The following is an 18,423-nucleotide window of genomic DNA, read 5'->3' as shown; positions in this document are numbered from 1 at the left end:
AATTCACCATGAAAAAAAAAATAAAATAAAAAAATAAAAATTCACCATGAAAGATTCATGAATTTAAACATTTTAGATGGGTTTCAAATCTTTGCAATTAACATCCTTTTTGAAGCTCAAACTTTCCCATTTTTGGCCAGTGGGGAACTGTTCCAAGCTGTCTAAGGCCTCTGACAAAACCTGAAATCTGAAATAACGAGATGTTCTGTATTTCCTGCCCTAGACTTAGTTTAGCATCATCCATTGTTTTCTAAGAAAGTTTGGCTTTCTTTTAGGAGAAAATATTTCTGATTATAATCTGAGTACCAGGAATGATTACTGCTACTGTCTTTGTCAGCTTTAGATCTTTTCAACAGATCTAAATTTGTATTTTAGTTTCAATTTGGAAATAATTTCAACTCACAAAAAGCTATAAAATAAAAAATAATAAACACTATAAATCCTTTACCTAGGTTTTCCTGTTGTTAATGCTTTACTCTTCTTGCATTATACTTTCTCTCTATATATAACATATGTGTGGTATAAATACATTTTCTTCCTTAACTATGTGAGGGTAAATTACATATATAATGGCTCTTTACCCTATATACATCAGAGAGTATTTTGCAAGACATAAAGATATTATTTTGTTACAGCATAGCTGCCAACTTCATGAATTTACACTGAAACAACACTAATCTACTGTCCATATTCCTTGCTAAATGATCTAATAATATGTTTTATAACTATTTCCCCCCTCCACGACAGAAACCAGTCCTGGAGCAGGTATGTTTTTTACTTATCGATTTTTAAAAAAACTCTTGAGTATGCCAAAAGTTTTCTGAAATATTCTTCTCGGATCTTCCCTTTTTTAAAACTGTGATTGTAAAATTGTGCCGCAATTTTACAACAATGACCAGAATTCAACCACCTAAACACAAAAATAAAAATGCAAAGGTGACTCATCAATGCCAGGAAGGGTCTGGTGAGTAGTGCTCTAATTGATAAAAGGATTAAAAGAATTCAGACGTGGTACAGCTAGCAGTGGCAGTGCGTAGCAGTGCTGGTAGCTATTAATGGGGAGAGAGTCTGCAACAGGCTGAAGCCTGACATCAGCAGTTTGTGGGGAAAAGAAATCACAGAAATAGGGCAAGAGCATCAGGACTCCATTTACACGGAGGACATGGAGACAGGACCTCAACTGAGGTTACCGAACTCACCATTCTGAACGGCTAGAGTGCTAGGTGTTACAAAGCAGAAGTATGACATTCTACTAAAATAGCACGTAAACAGGTCAACGGAGACCATGTGGAACAAACCTGTGTAACTCTCATCATCATCAGACAAAGGCACCTCTCTTTTCAGCAGCAACTCCAGCTCCTCTGTTTCTGCCACATCCACTGGACGCTCCCCATGTTTATTAGCTTGAAAAGGATTTCCACCATGACGAAGCAGCAGTTTCACAATCTGCAACATTGAACAGCAGGAAGACTCAGTCCTTTCGTAGACTGCATTATTTCAACCATTCTCCTGATTACACGCATAGTCTCCTCCTGCTCTGTCTACTCTGCCTCCTTCCCCAGTGTCTATTCTAAATCACCATTACTCTCAAGTTCCATTTTCACTGCCATCTCCCTTCTGATTGCATCTACTACAAAGACAGTTGCTCCTTAAAATTGAAGTTGGGCTATCTTAACACTGAATCTCATGATTTTGCTTTCTGTTTCATCAAACATTTGACAAATATTTACCGAGTACTGATTAACAAGAACTGCATCAAGTTCTGTAGATAAATCAATGAACATAAGCAACAAGCTCCCTGGCCTCTTGCAATGTACAGGCTACAGGAATTCTCAAAAGAAGTATTTCCCCTGTTTAAGGCAACTAGCCCTACACCACAGAGAAGGAAGTGGCAACCCACTCCAGTACTCTTGCCTGGGAAATCCCATGGACGGAGGAGCCTGGTAGGCTACAGTCCATGGGGTCATGAAGAGTCGGACATGACTGAGCAACTTCACTTTCACTTTCATGTACTGGAGAAGGAAACGGCAACCACTTCAGTATTCTTGCCTGGAAAATCCCAAGAACGGGAGCCTGGTGGGCTGCCATCTACAGGGTCGCACAGAGTTGGACACGACTGACGTGACTTAGCAGCAGCAGCAGCAGCCCTACACTAAGGCTCTTTAATCATCTTCTTGTCTCCATCTCCCTGGGATGTAAACTATCACTAACTGATATGAGTCTACTTAAAATTAATGAAGCTTAAAATGCAAGGTCTCTGACTTTCATGGTCCCCTTACATGGCCCTGTATCTAACTTTTTATTCGTTTCTTAAAGAACCTCGTCCCCACAAATTACATAAGCTTTGGGCTCCACAAACCAAGATGTGCTTGGTTAGCCATTTCATTTTTTTGATTTCTTTCTTTTTTCCTATTCCTCTTCTTTTCTATAGTAAAACCTCTTTTTTGACTGACTCCTTTCTAGAAACCAATCTTTCCAGTTCATTTCTCTTTTGCCTTAAGACAATAATGGGAATAAAGAAACAGACTTTAAAAAAAACTGTTTAAGCCTATACTCTTCTCCACCTAAACCTCTCTTCTTTCCTTAACAGTCAAGCTCCTGGACAGTGTTTACCCTTGCAGCCTTGACTACTTCTTTCTTATTGGCCCTTCACCCTTCCACCTACAATTATGCTGCCATCAGTCCAGTGAAATGAGTCTTCTAAAATCTGTGAACATCTAAGTCACAGGTGATTTCCCCAGAGCTCTGTCCTTGATTCACTCGATTCATGTTCTGTTCTACATTATCTCCCTGAAGCGCTCATCACCCACTGTGAATGAGATGACAATTATGCAATACATCCATCCATTTTCATTCTCATGCTCATTCTTTCTTAGCCCTCTTCTTTAGCTTCAGGACCAAATATCCAAGTGTTCTTTCGATATATTGTATTGTATTTATATACATATATATTTGCTATATTGTATTTTAATACAAACATTGAAACCAATTGGTCCCAGAGTTCATTAAACTTGCACCCTTATCTTTTATCTTTTCTATTTTTAGTGACTAGTGCCAAAATATACCTAGTCACTGAAGCCAGAAAGACGGGAGTCATCACTGATTCTTGTTTTTCATTCATTGTTGCTGTTTAGTCACTAATTTGTGTCCTTCACTTTTGTGATCCCATAGACTGTAGCCCACCAGGTTCCTCTGTCCATGGGATTATTCAGGCAAGAATACTGGAGTGGGTTGCTAGTCCCATCTCCAGGGGATCTCTCTGACCAAGGGATCGAACCTGCATCTCCTGCATTGGCAGGAGGATTCTTAACCACTAGCGCCACCAGCAAAGTCCTTTTCACTCATATTCCTCGTCAGACAGGTGGGCAAGTATTATTAATTCTGCTTCTGTGACATTTCTTTTGCTTTGAGCTTTTATTTCCAGTGACATGAGTGTGTTCTGTCAAAGTAAATCTGTACTATAATTTATTAACACATTTCTCCCCTTATCCTAGTCCATAAACTTTATGTGAAATCTTTGTTTGTCTTTGTATTCTCAATACACAACTTGTATTCTCAATACACAACTATGATGTTTTCACATCTTTTTCAAAAAACATTAAACAAGATGCTACAAATTAGGAATTTCTAACAAATGAAAGTATTTAAGAGTAACAATGATTCACAGTGAAATAAAAATGAAAAATTGTTTCTAGGCCATCAAAACAGAACACTTGAAATGTAAGAATGCAAAAAGAAAACAAATAACTCATGATCAATTGTTAATGTTTAATTTTCCTATTTATTAATTTTCATCAAATTATATGTTTTTTTATCAGATCAAATAGCTTTTCAAGGGTGCTAGTGAAAAACAATTGTCCCTGATATTTATCTCCGAATGCTTAAATATCACACCTAGCATGCTGCTTCCATATTTTTCAGTTTTAGATGCTGTCTATTGTCTTACAATGGAAGACAGGGACTCAGCTCTCGTTTACCAACTCCATCCCTGTACTCCTATACACCACCATTCCCCCTCCTCCTAACTTTCCAAAATAATCATATTATTTTTGTGTGTGTGTATTATGACTAATATAAATGTTGAACCCAGTAGCATACCATGACTAAATTTCCATTCTTACACAAGTTTTTTTATCCCGGAGTTAACTATCTTCATTTTTCATTTGCTCAGTGTTCTACATACTTATCTTTAACTCATCCCCCATTCTGCTACAAGCACAGATCCCTTCAGTTCCACACACAACCACTGTTTCTGTTAAAGCCCTTCTCCAAGCCTTCTCACTTACTTTAAAATGGACTAGCTGCTGTCTAGATTTGCTTCTCATCTGTCATCTTCCTTCATCCTATCATCCTAGAAACACCCTTTCCTCAGTTTTGTGTTGAATTCTTTAGATCATATCTTCTTTGTTGGTTTACTCCCTCATTTTGTTGAAACACTACCTCCAGGAGATTCTTGAGAAATGGTTAAATAATCTGAGATTATTTTTCTACATGTCAGAAAATACCTTTACTCTATCCTCACTTGAGTAATACTTACTTTGGACACAGAATAGTTTTCCGTCCAATTTCAAAGGCATGAGCATTATCTTTTAGCTTCAAGTGCTGCTACTGAAAAGTCTGACGCCATTCTGATTTTTTACCTTTACACGGAACTTACTTTTTCTCTCTGTAAGCTGGAGGACGTCGTTTTGAAATCCCAGGATAATGAATTTTGATCTCAGTCTTTTTAACATTCGTGCTGAGCATTCAATTACCCTTTCAATCTGAATACACCTGTTCTTTCAGGTCTGAGAAAATTCCTGCTTTTATTTATCTGCTAAAGTCCTGTGTTTTCACTGTTCTGTCTTCTAAGAACTCTTTATGACACTGGATCTCCTGAATTAATCTTCTTTTTTCTCATTTCCCCTCCTCTATCTTTGTCTTTTTGTTTCCTTGTTTCTGGGAGGTCTTCTCAACTTTATCTTTAACCTTCAAAACTCTATTTTTCATCCTGTTATCATTTTATTAATTTCTAAGAGTTTTTTTTTTTTTTTTGTAATTTGCCAACTTTTCCTCATTTAGTAAGCCTTCAGTTTTTGTTTCATGGCTACAAGAAACTCTCATAACTTTGGGGAAGGTAATGAGTTGTTTTTTTTTTTTAAGTTTCTCTTGGTCTGTGTCCTCCAAGTTCCTACTTTTCTATTTGCCTGTTCTGGTCTTTACCTTCCACATTAGAGACCTTTCTCAAAGGTCAGGTGATAAATGGCTGTCTACATTTAAGACTAAGGAACTAAAAGACTTACTGTAAGTTTTCTAGGCCTAGGTAGGACTTGCTGATAGATGGACTTTGTGCTAATGTGATATGACTGGGCCACTTCATTGGAGCCCCTCTTGGCTAGTTCACTTTTCTATGGAGAAATCTCTCAATTCACGCCTTACCATCACCATTCTGCTTGACCGAGGTCTTAATGTTAATAAGCTGACATTTAATCCTTACTTCCAACTATCCTTGTGGTATGTCAGTCCAGACAGTATGGTTTATACTTGTTAGAAAATAAACCTTCAATCAAATCTGCCAGGGAGATGTGCAGTCATCTGGCTGTGAAGGGCTAAGGGCCACGAGGGTCAAAAACAGTTTGATTCAATCCTCTTGTTTTCTTATTCAACAGGCATTTCCAGGTGAACTCAGCCATCAATTGCTGAGCTTCAGTTTTTCTGGGATATTGTGCTGAAATGGCTTTGGCTTCTATTTTCTTGGATTTTTTTAAATCAGGAGGAGCTGGTAAATTTGGTCTGTAGGCCAAATCTGGCCTGCTGACTAAGAATAATTTTTACATTCTTATAAAATACTTTTAAAAAAATGATAAAGGAGAAATATAGAGGAGGACACAGGAAAAAGAGCCAGAGGAAGAAGGGAGGAGGTATTTACTATCTGGCTCTACAGAAAGTTTGCCAAACCCTGTTCTATGTAGTCACCACTCAGTCCTCAAATTTCTATCTCCCTAAATACTGGTTTCCTGTTTCATCTGTTCTCTGTCCTTGTGGGTCCATGTCCTTTAAAATCTCACCTTACCATCATTTGAGAGGTCTGAGAAGGTAACTGAAGGCAAAAACCTTTGGTTATTATAAATATTGGTATAGTGAACATCTTCACAAATTGAAATATTTCCCCCACCACATTTTTAGCCTTATTTCCGTAGGCTAGAGTCCTAGTTTGAGAAACCAGAAGATCTTGATACTGCTGAATGCTTTCTATACCTATTAGGAAATAATTTTAAAAATATTTATTCCTATGATGGGACAATTAGTTCATTCAAGCATGCTACAAAAGCCCTAATCTAAATAATCAATACATTACAGATCATCCTCACATGCAAAAAATTACTTATTCTAAAAAGAATTTAAAGTAACAAAGTTGCTTAAAATAGCAGGCAGCATATTAGAAGTAGGTAAAAATGTTGAGACAAGACGAAAATAATGGTAGGTAGTATCTAAAACAGAACCAGGAATAGAGCTATTATAAGAACATATATTATGAAGTACTATACACTTGAGAAAGGTAGGCCAAAGATTAGGTTCTTAGTAAGCTATGTTAAGAAAAGTAATCTTCTCTTACTCTAATTTAGGACAGAACTGCTATCTTTCTGTTTTCCCCAGCTTAGAAATGTCTTAGGGATGGTTGCAGTCATCATGAGTATCACTGGAAGAAACCTAATTCTTTGGTGGAGGATCATATGGTACAGATAAACACAAATGAGCTTTTGGTGGCTCTCATTTCCCTCCTCCTCTTTGGGGACAAGTAAAGAATAAAGAGAAAATAGCCCTCAACAGCTCTGAATTATGACTCCTACTACCCTAGGCATGTTGGTAGGAGGAAAAGCAAAGGTCTCCTGAAAACAGCATGCCAGTCTCCCTCTGGAAAGACTGGAAATAGTGTTTGAATCCTTGTAAGTACATCAGCTCAAAGGTCAGCTTCTGGAAATATTTTGCAGCAATGTGCATATTTAGAAACTTGTATTCATAGAAACATGTCTTACTCATAAGGCATAATTCTTTAACATTACATTTAACAATCAAGAAATCTTTTAATGCAACATTTGAAGAAAAACTATTCATGTTTGAAAAACTATCAATAATGCTTTTTTTAAAAAAGGGAAGTGAGTACAGTATTTAACATAGCACACCCAGAATATAAATTATATATGTATGAGACTCAATATTCAATGCAGAAAACAGACAAGCATATAAGAAAAAATAATATAGTTAAGTTCTATCCCACAGGTATGTATGAACTGTCAAAGGAGCAAAAGAGACTGGAACAACAGTAAGGATTTAGGAAAAATAACATTATAGGCTTCATTTTTCTCCAAAATTTGAACTTGAGAATTATGAAAAAGTCTTTTAGAAAGATTTAAATGAGAAAATGGCATTTTTAATTTCTGAATTTTAGTTTCTAAAATATCTGAGTATATTTGAAAAATAGCAATATAAAGGTAGCCTTTTAATCTCTGACCTCTGACATTTCTGTAACATTTTAAATTTCAAGGTAGGTTTACGTGCTCAGTGTCTTTTTTTCCTTCAAAATATCCCCCTTAAATAGGTACTATTTATTATGGATGAGAAAAAGGAAGTTGAGGAAAAAAGTAACTTGAGACCATACGTTTGGCAAACTGGCCAGGCCAGAACTGAATTTGTATCTATCTTCACCAAATTTCATTTTTTTCCTCAACTAAAGCTGCTTTTAAAAGGCTGCCAGCATGACCCTGAAATTTTTATTGTCTCAAAAAAGAAAATAAGGCTGAGAATGTTTGCTGCTAATGAAAGAACTAAAGGGGATTTTTCTAGCAGAGAGGTATGAGATGACATCAAAATTTGAGCTACGGTGTTAGAAAGCATGTCCTATGTTATTCACCAGAGAGCAGAGACAGTGTATTGAACAACAGCTCTTCCAGCTTAATATATCATTACCTCACTTTGTCTTAAGAAGACATTGGAATTTATCTTATTTAGTCCCTTAACTTGGACTCGTATCAGTTTAATAAACTTGGGAGTGTCTCAGACCAATGGGACCTCATGGGTCTTTGTTTCTCCAAGCTCCGGGAGAAGCTAAGGGTACTGGAATGTAGTGGGTCATATAGTTTCTATAAGAGACACCAAAGGATGTCCATTTACTGTGATGATTAAAGTGATTAATAGATATGAATCATTAACAACACTTATCTCCGAGTGAAAACACACAAATATTGCTGGGAGAAGTTAATGCAATGTAGTTCACAAATTCACAACCACTCCAGCCAGAGACTGGAAATCTCACAGAGACTGAGAATCCCACATGAAATTCACGGCAAAGAGAAATCTTTGGACAGCATCTGTGCCACAGATCTAGGGCAGCTAGTCTCACCTGAAGCAGGATACGAGACATTTTGTATACAAAGATGCTCTCAAAAACAATGAACTTATGGATGTGTCTGACCTTATTCAGGGCATTTTAGAGTTATGAAAGAGAGAGTAAGGAAATACAAAATATATATTTACACAGAGAACTAAATAAGAAAAATTAGAACAAGGCTGAGTAGTAACCAAGGTAATAAATAAAAATCCAAGGCAAAATAAAATTAGAGTACACTCTGAGTCTCAGAGCGGCAATATATATTAAAATCCTTTGCAGGGATCAGTAACTAAAGACTAAAAATTTAATAAAGCAAAACAGCTTACACTTTGTTAGAAATGAAGAGAAGAAACACAACAGCTGCTTTTGGCTAATGGTACTGGGAAGTGTGGAGGGACGCAAGGGAGAATTCAGGTATTTTTCTGAGCTAAGCAATACTTTTCAACTTTCTAAACTATGTACAAGTATTCGTCAATAAAAGTCAAAATTAAGTGAAAAACAGAAACTACTTCTTTGATGAACAGAATCCTTTGCTTTACAACCACTGCTAACAGTGCCCTAGGTTGATCTGCTTCAGCTATAAGCAGGTTACAGTAATGGAACTAAGCATTAAACACACTTAAAGCATAAGCTTCATTACAACAAAGACAGGGTAGGCTTTGATGTCAATATGCCAGAGACTGAAAATGCAAACAGAATTTAAAACTCAGCATGGGTCATAATATTGCATCAAAACAAATCAAACATGGTATTTAAAGATGCCATTAAATTTTCAAGCATGTATAATCGTGTTTGATTAAATCATCTTATTATATACATAAGCATCTGAATATCTTAAATAATGTCAGCTAAAATTCCAGAACAGATGTTATGTACAAAGCAATCATTAAATATTAATGTCTTAAAAAAGGTATGACAGTGTAAAATTTTTATAAGTAAAATATGCTTTAATCACTACATCTAATTATCCGACAGCAGAATGGCCCTTCAAATAAAAATTCTGCCAAGTTGCTTAATTATCAAATTAAGTAGATTTTATGAAAAGATAATGCTAAACTCTTAATAGGAATTAGCAATTCGAAGGTAGAAAAAGGGAAAATAAAACACAAATGAGCTAGGCAGGCAATGAATGAAATATGACACCAGACTGTACAACTAAGAAGTGAGTTAAATTACTCTGGGTTAAATTTATCTTCTGAAGATGTGTATTACTGCTCCTCCTGTCATACTCACATCTCTGTGCCCACTACTAGCGGAATCATGGAGTGGAGTGTCATCATCTAATCCTTGTGTGTTAACATCTGCTCCAGCTGCTATCAATATCTTAGCAACATCATAATATCCCACGTTGCAAGCTTCATGCAGGGGTGTCCAACCTAAAGTTACAATATTAATTGAACATATGGTTCACTTCTACTAATTCAACACATATGCTTTTAATATAACCATGTGTGATACAGTAATTCTAAATGTACACAATACAGAAGGAAAAAGGAGTGATGAACAAGCTACTGAAAATAAGTACCTAAGAAAACCACTAATTTTACAGAAGGTTCATCCACAATATTATTTCCCATGAAAGTGAAGTCGTTCAGTCGTGTCCGACTCTTTGCGACCTCATGGACTGTAGCTTATCAGGCTCCTCCATCTGTGGGGTTTTCCAGGCAAGAATACTGGAGTGAGTTTGCCATTTCCTTCTCCAGGGGAGCTTCCCGACCCAGGGATCAAACCCGGGTCTCCCGCATTGCAGGCAGATGCTTTACCCTCTGAGCCACCAGGGAAGCCCCATTATTTCCCGTGGGGCTAAATTATTTGACAAAAGTATTAAACTAACATTTAAGCTTACCCAATGAATATAAACTTGCTATAATTTATAATAATCAACTGAATTATAAAATAAAAAGAGTAGAAAAGGGCAAAATAAGCTTGTTAGGGTCTTGCAATAATACAAGATATTAAATAGAGTTCCCTGTATACAGCAGATTCTTGCTTATCTATTAATATTTTATATACAGTAGTGTGTATATGTTAATCCCAAACTCCTACTAATTTATCTCTTTCCCCTACCCAGGGCTCTCTCATATACTTTTATACTCTTGATGGGAGTATAAATGGATCAAAGATCTTTTTTTTGGAGGGTTATTTGCCTGATTTTCAAAAAACTGGATAAAATTTTTATCCTAAATTAGATAAAAAATTATATGGTAATATGCCAGATAAAACAGAAGCTTAATATTTAAGAATTTGAGTGATTACTGACATGGAATTGTAGTAGGGATCAGGGTTTCATGTACAAACTCCAAAACAGTTTTACATTAAAGTATACTTTTAGAACACTTTTATTTTAGAAAGAGGAACAAAGAATGTCGATTAAGTTGTAACCAGAGTCTGTTTAGGTGATAATCTCAAAATTTTAGTTCTTGAGTATGTCTTTAATTACAAGTCTTACCTGCAAAATCTTTCACATTCACATTTGCCCCTAAACTTATTAGTTCTTTGACTTGTTTTACATCTCCTCGAATAGCTGCCATGTGTAAAGGAGTTTCACCACGTTCATTTCTTTTATTAACTTTATCTTTTTGTCGAGATGAGGAACTGGGAGTTTTCTTTTGGGCTGGTGTTGTTTGCGATGGATGGTTTGGTGTGGAATCTGTAAGAAAGAGAAAAGTTTAAAGTTCCAGACTAAATATTTTGTATATTCATGTAAAGGTTTTTACAGGTAATGTGCTAATTTCTTGGATTGAGGGAGTATCCTCTCACCCAAACAATCTGACACTTGACTTGGGTAATCTGATAATGACCCAGAGTAGATCTTCCTTTAGGGTTATCAAATACTTCATGTGCCAACTAAGAAAAAAATGTTTCACTCTGTCAATTCTACCCTGAACATACTTGCTGACTGAATAATTTGATAAACTGCAAAAAAAGCATTTTTCATGGCATGTTATGATATTATTTCAAGACCTAGATGAAATGACCTTGAAGGCTAGAGTTTACACTTCTTACTCAAAGTACTGTACTCAAAGTATGTATTCCAACATTAGGTACAAATTAAAGTCATAGATGATTTTAGTATGAAATGAAGCTTATGATCCATAAGAAATAAGGACAGTCTAGAAAAAGGCCTTTAAAAACAGGCTGATAAAGGAGGGAAAAAAAGTGCTTTGCTTTGATTTCTATCTTTTGGTATTTTGTTCCAGTTTCTCGCTCAAAAACAAGCAAGTTAAACTGCATGACACTTAAAGTCCTCTCCTCCCCATTTGAGAACTAAGAAAAAAACAAAATGAAAAAGTTTCTTAATCAATTAAGGATTCAAGACTTATGTACAGTGTTAATAATTCTGAAAATTTACAACTATTTAAAAGAAACAACAGCTCTAAGGAAAAAAAAGTCTATAGAAAATAATTTTCTAGCATCATATAATGACTTCCTTGCAAACTGCCACGATGGGAGTGCTAAAGTATTATCCCTTTTTTCTCAGTAAGAAAAAAGTTTAAAGTTTACCTTTTGAATTTTAAAGTACATTGAGTTAGTAACAGTTTCTTATCTATGAATTTCTATAATGTACGTTTCAGAAGTGCCTGAATCTTGTCTAACTCATCACTGTATCTCGACTGCTTAGAAGACTTCCTGATAACAGAGTGTACTTACACAACATTTATTGAGTGAATACATGATTATTATAATATTTATAGTCAAATTATTTATTTAGGAAATTAATGATTGGACTTAAAAACAAAAAGGCATTTTTAAACTCACTTGCAAGGAACTAACTCATACAAAATTTTCTCAGCCATACCAAAATAATATAACACAGACAAAATAACAGTAGTACTACCCATAATGGCAATCAGAATAAACATGGAAAGTGAGTTATGTAATGGATAAGACTGTGAACCTTAACAACCATATCTATCAGCTGGCAAACAGGCTGATAATTCAAAAGCTTTCCCCTCTGTACATGTCTTAATAAGGAGGACTGCTGCTGCAGCTGCTGCTAAGTCGCTTCAGTTGTGCCCGACTCTATGCAACCCCAGAGACGGCAGCCTATCGGGCTCCTCCGTCCCTGGGATTCTCCAGGCAAGATCACTGGAGTGGGTTGCCATTTCCTTCTCCAGTGCATGAAAGGGAAAAGTGAAAGTGAAGTCGCTCAGTCGTGTCCGACTCTTCGAAACCCCATGGACTGCAGCCTACCAGGCTCCTCCGTCCATGGGATTCTCCAGGCAAGAGTACTGGAGTGGAAAAAAAAAAAAAAAGAGTACTGGAGTGGGATGGCATTGCCTTCTCCAAGGAGAACTGATATACCCTTAAATGAAAAGAACAAACTGCAGAACAGTATTACAGTATTAATCTTGTTTATATTCAAAAACAAACAGCAACAAAAGATACGTTTACATGTTTATATCTAAAAAACTTTGAGAAGAAATTGTGAATAGTGCTTGCAGCTCAAGGGGGGAGGTTATTGGAAATGAAAAATTTTTAGCTTCTTGCCTTATTGCATTAATTCTTTAATTTACTCTAAGGATAGAGGTTCACAGTATCAAATAACACTTTTAAAAAACAAAACTTTTCTCATCTAGCTATTAAATTTGAGCGAAAGTCAACACTGTACATAAACATCTGAAGTTTAACACTGTAAATAACTTTGATTTGGCCAGTCTCCCAAGTTGTGGGTGGAAAGGCGGAAGAATAACCAAAACAATATGCCCCACTTTAAGCAGAAAGCCCTAACATGCTCTTGTTAGTGAAAGATACAGATACACTTACGATTTAATGGAAACTATGATCTATAGAAACTCTAAAGTTGTCCCATTTTTTAACAAAGGGCCAACACTGGAAAAGTTCACTAGAAAAACTGTGTTCTTGTCAATGCATTTCAGCAGGGTCTGTCATGTTACTCCAAGTGTTAATACAAAGATGCCCTGAAGAAAAGAATTTTTCTTCCAAAATTTTGGAACTTTTCTTTCCAAAAGAAAAAGATTTCTCCAAAGAGATTTACTTTCTTCTTGCATTGGTCAATGAGAACTTTATACAACTTCAAACTCGTGTTTTTAGCTACCAGAATGTACAACTAAGTTCACTGCTCATTGTATTAACTATCCCAGCCCAGCTGTCTGGACCTTATCTACCTTTTAAACTCTTTTAATAAATGAGCACGTTGGTTGTTTGTTCCTTCTTTGTCTTCATCCTGCTGGTAAGCCATCTTTAATCATTTCTGGAGGGCAAACTATTGATACTTGAATAAACACACACACACACACACACACACACACACACACACACAAAGCACAGCATCTTAAATAGAAATGTGAAATGAAACACAAAATTAAATTTACATAATACACTGCAGATATTTTTTCTTTTGAAATAAATTTTGTTGTTGCTGTTGTTTAGTCATTAAGTCATGTCCGCCTCTTTGCAACCCTGTGAAGTGCAGTCTGCCAGGCTCCTCTACCCATGGGATTTCCCAGGTAAGAAAAATGGAGTGGATAGCCCTTCCGTTCTTCAGGGGATCTTCCTGGACCAGGGATCGAACCTGTGTCTCCTGCATTGCAGGCCGATTCTTTACTGTTGAGCCAACATGGAAGCCCAAAATAAATTTTAGCAGATCTTAAACAATAAAACATGAACTATACTCTTGCTTCTAAAAGCATGTGATAAGACTACCAGCTTACAATAGAGTGCTAACTATAAAAGTAAAGTATAACTATAAAAGTAAACTATAAACCTAGAAGCAGCTTTACATAAACTGAAGTAAAAATTGCTGCAGTAAGGTAAAAGCACACAGTTCTGCAACAGATTTCTCATGTGGACTGATCCAATTCTAAATTTTTTTTTTTTTACCCACACCCCTTAATTCTAAATTACAGTTGATCCTTGGACAACTCAGGGATCAGGGGTATACACCCTCCTCACATTTGAAAATCTGTGTGCAACTTACAGTTAGTCCTCCAAATCCAGAAGTCTGTATCTTCAAATTCAATCAACCATGGATCATGCAGCAGCATAGTATATACTACTGAAAAAAAATCCGTGTGTATGTGGACCTACTCAGTTCAAACCTGTGTTGTTCAAAGGTCAACTGTACTCATTTTAGTTGACAAACATTTACTGAATGTCTGCTAAGAGCCAAGATCCCTGGCTCCTGTATAGCTTTTCATCTAGTAGATGAGACAGACAATAAACAACTGTCACACAAACACATGTTAAGATTACAAACTTATAAGAAACTGATTAAATACAAGAAAGGACAAACATTTAAAGTAGTTAAAAATAACCGTCAAGACAAAGCTACAATGTGAAGGAAACCATGAACACACAGGAACTCAATGATGGTGAGTGTCACCTGGACTGTTGTCCCTCGCTGTCATCTGCATAAGAAGTGCCATCTGCTTTCGTTCTGAGAGTGGGTAACCAAAGAGAATGCTAACTGGAGTGGACTTCTTATTTCCAGCTTCCTTTTTTGTTTTCTTCTTTTCTGGACCTTCTTTCTCTGGAATTATTAATAAATATGTAAGAATCTGAAACAAACTTAAACACTCAAAAGTAAAGCATAAGGAGGCTTTTTAAAAATAGATGATACATGTTTATGAGAAACAACAGAGAAACTTGCAACAGGCAGACAAAAGAGCACTAGGATTTTATTATACAATTTTCTCCCTGAATGCTTTGAAAAAACATCTTAATTGTATAATTTTCAAAAAATTAATTAACATTTGGAAATTTAGTCCTAGTAAGATCTGTATTTTAATAATCGATTCTATTAAATAACACTTCAAACATTCCTTAGTTTTACATCTCTGAAACTCCTTCATTCACTCTAATCTTATTCAGTTATTCCTAAGCCTGTATAGCAATGTTCCTTCACATTACCTAATTCCGCTAATACTTTGTACATCTTCTAAGGAGCTGTTTAAGACAAAGCACATCACACAGAGTAATTACTGAAAAATAACACCAAATCACTCTATTGCAGTTACAGGACAGTTGAACACGGAAGACTATTAATCAAAGCTGAAACTGAGCAAAATTAAAGATTCTATATGTGTGTGGGAAAGGGCCGGGGGAATTAATAGAGATCCTGCAAAGATTCAAAAATGCCTAAAAATTTTTCAAGGAGATTTGATCCATCATAAAGCCAGTTCTCAGATTTAGCTATTTGGCAAATCTCTGGCAATGGAGCCAACATTCCCCGTTATGAGCCAGAAAATTCAGATGGGACTGGATTCCACAGGTCAAAGAAACACAGGTGCCTGTTACTCCTTCCTTAAGGACATTTCTGGGAATTAACTCAAGTGGCCCTGTGAGATGAGCTGCCTGTTAACTGTCTAGGCATCTATTTCCTGGAAAACCCTGTACCAACATCTGGGATTTACTGATCCAGGTTTGCAGTATAGAGAGGAGCTACAAAACTATAAATAAATTAATAAAAATTGCAAACAAATGTAAAACAGCAAAATGAGTGCAAGAAGATAAGGCTTAGTAGTCAATACTGTCATTTTTCTCAGGTAGATGTGGCCAGCAGTTAAGACTACTACAGGAGATAAGCATTTATTGATCTAGTAATTTTCAAGAAACGAATAAAAGTTTGATACTATTTATATATTACTGTATTATTATTTAAGGCATAAAATCCTGTAGTGTGCTACTTAGTTAATCAGGACAAACTGGCATCCTAAAGGCCTGGAAAAATCAAAGGGCCTGCTTTACACTCTGCTGCCCACAAATCACCCAAAATTCAATAGTGCCAAAAATGTCCATTTTGTTGGTATTTGCAGAATTTTACATAACAGAAATAAAAAATTCCAAGATTTTTAAAGTCAGCCTTTACTAATAGTTCTAATATACTATTTTCTTACTTTTCATTTCATTAATGATCCAATTAGTATAAAGCCCATTTCAACAGTGTTACATGTAACTTACTAAATTTATTATAAACCCCTAAATTGGTCTTCTGCAGAAATCTTTTTTTTCCTGAAACACATTCTTTTTCCTAATAACGTTCTGTATGCTTTGGTTCTCAGATTTAATGAGGAACCACAACTGTTGTTTTAATAGTTGTCGATATGAATACCAAATCTTTAAATATAATGAATGTACTTCTCACTTAAATTAAAATACTTATAACAGTTTAAAGAAAGAAGTTGTTTTAAGAAAAAAAGTACAGTTTAGTAATTAGAAGAAGCAAAATAAAAAATACGTATCTATCCTTAAAACACTTTTAAAATTTTGGAAAAAAATTTTTCTTTTCTTCTCTCATTTGCAAACTCTTGATTTCTGGTATTAACTGCATTTTAGTAACACAATGTTTTAAGAAGAGTATGCTTGAGGACTTCCCTGGCAGTCCAGTAGTTAAGACTGCACTTCCAATGAAGGGGATGGAGGCTAGATCCCTGTTAGTGGACTAGGATCCCATGTGTCATGAAGGAGTGGCCAAAAAAATTTTATAAAGTAAATTCAGTAAGATTAAGATCAAAAAGCAAAAACCAATTATGTTCCTCTATACTTGCAATGACTTCCTAAAAAAAGAATATACTCTAAAATGATACTCAGTTTACAAAAGAAAAACTTTAAATAACGAATTCATTATTAAAATTCCATGCTGCCAAATGAACAAAGGTATTGTATTTTGGAAAAGAATAAACAAATTGGATATATTCCAGATGTTCAATCAAAAACTCATACTAGCATTCATATGAACACTATTTTTTCTCTGAGTTACCTTAGCCATCTGTCTTGAGTTCATGCTTTACATGAGACAGGAAAATAAGGTAGATGAACAGTAGCTGGTGTAAGATAGATTAGAGATAACCTTATACCATTTTTAAAAATCATAAATCTTAGATTAGTATGTCCCAAAGTGTGCTTTTCCATGTTTAAACCATTCAACAAAACTCGGTGAAAGCATGGATTCTTAGCAACTGGACCACCAGGGAAGACCACCTTAAGATATTTTTAAAGAAAAATCCAGGTGGTTCACTTAAGACTAAAGAAAAACAGATACAGCCTTTTCAACAATCCAGTATTTTTTGCTTCAAGGTTCAGAGGACCTTTAGAATTACAGAGATATCTCAGTCTTATAATCCCGAAAATCAGTGCTTTCTTCCCATGTCTTATCAGAATAAACAGCTCAACACGGTCACATCTCAATTAAATTTATTGAGAAGAGACAAAAATGTTTTTCTTGAGGAACTAGTTCATAAGCCTACCAGTGTCTTAGAAATACATTTTCCCACAAAGCAGTCACAGTATAAGGAATGAAACTGTGGGAGCTACAATTCAAATACAGATGGTTCTGCAATATCTACAGTTTCTGACAGGTGAGTGCTTTTATCTTCTGATTTCCAGCCATGATCCTCAGACCACAGGCCATTTCATCACATACTGCTCTTTTAGGTGTGCCTTGGTACTCAGGGGCCCCATTTTAGGAAAGTACCACTAACTCCACAATAAGTGTAGATCTGTTCAGTTTAATGCTGACTGTAGACAAGCCATTGCCGAATTTTGATAACTAAGTATTACTGACTTATCAGGTCAATTAACAGCTTTCAGGATAATTTTAAGAATAATTACTTCGCTGTACACCAACTCCACAAACTTATAAAATAAATACAAAGTATATTGGAAACAGAAATTTTATTTTAGTTTTTACAGTTAAAGGCCATATGCGAAAAACTGGACACTGAGGGACTAAACAATATTTTACATTTAAAAAGTCAGAGATAAGAATGTAAGCTAAGTAAAAAAAAAAAGAATCAAAACACCTAGCTAATTTAGTTTTCACATACTAGGGGATACATTTACTCTTTGATGGCATTTCTCCAGAAAACTTGGGTGTTTTAATCCATTTTTAAATTCAACAGGGGCAGCAGCAAAGTCAACAGACTAAAGAGGTCAATTGAAAAAATTTTTAATATGTTTTAAAAAACACACTGCATGCTTAAGAGTAAGATGATACTGTCTATGAAAATCACTATGTGTGGTATAACGTGTGAAGGGTGTACAGCTAAGAGATGGAGGACCAGGGCACCTTCCCACAGGGGTCGCTGCTCAGC

General features: G+C 35.6%; 1 protein-coding gene and 1 long non-coding RNA gene across 12 annotated transcripts in view; one reads left to right on the top strand and one right to left on the bottom strand.

Moving 5' to 3' along the window:
* The window catches only part of ANKRD12 (ankyrin repeat domain 12), a 96,621-nt gene that overhangs the window by 26,993 nt on the left and 51,205 nt on the right, over positions 1-18,423 (bottom strand). For all 11 annotated transcript variants that reach the window (XM_081561626.1, XM_081561628.1, XM_081561619.1 and 8 more), the window contains 4 exons: positions 14,715-14,861; positions 10,818-11,018; positions 9,602-9,744; positions 1,299-1,446 (listed from right to left, as the gene is read on the bottom strand). In XM_081561626.1, the coding sequence (XP_081417752.1) occupies positions 1,299-1,446; positions 9,602-9,744; positions 10,818-11,018; positions 14,715-14,757 (535 nt within the window). In that variant the 5' untranslated portion in view covers positions 14,758-14,861. The remainder of the gene's footprint in view (positions 1-1,298; positions 1,447-9,601; positions 9,745-10,817; positions 11,019-14,714; positions 14,862-18,423) is intronic.
* LOC145534343 (uncharacterized) lies at positions 2,381-4,836 on the top strand. Its single transcript, XR_014074484.1, has 2 exons — positions 2,381-3,226; positions 4,143-4,836. It is a non-coding gene; the product is annotated as an uncharacterized LOC145534343 (long non-coding RNA).

Source organism: Giraffa tippelskirchi, chromosome 14, assembly GCF_054371585.1.
Source record: "Giraffa tippelskirchi isolate mGirTip1 chromosome 14, T2T-mGirTip1v1.2.pri, whole genome shotgun sequence".
Taxonomy (NCBI): domain Eukaryota; kingdom Metazoa; phylum Chordata; class Mammalia; order Artiodactyla; family Giraffidae; genus Giraffa; species Giraffa tippelskirchi.
Note: the sequence above shows the minus strand (reverse complement) of the source record. Positions and strands in the feature narration are given on the sequence as shown.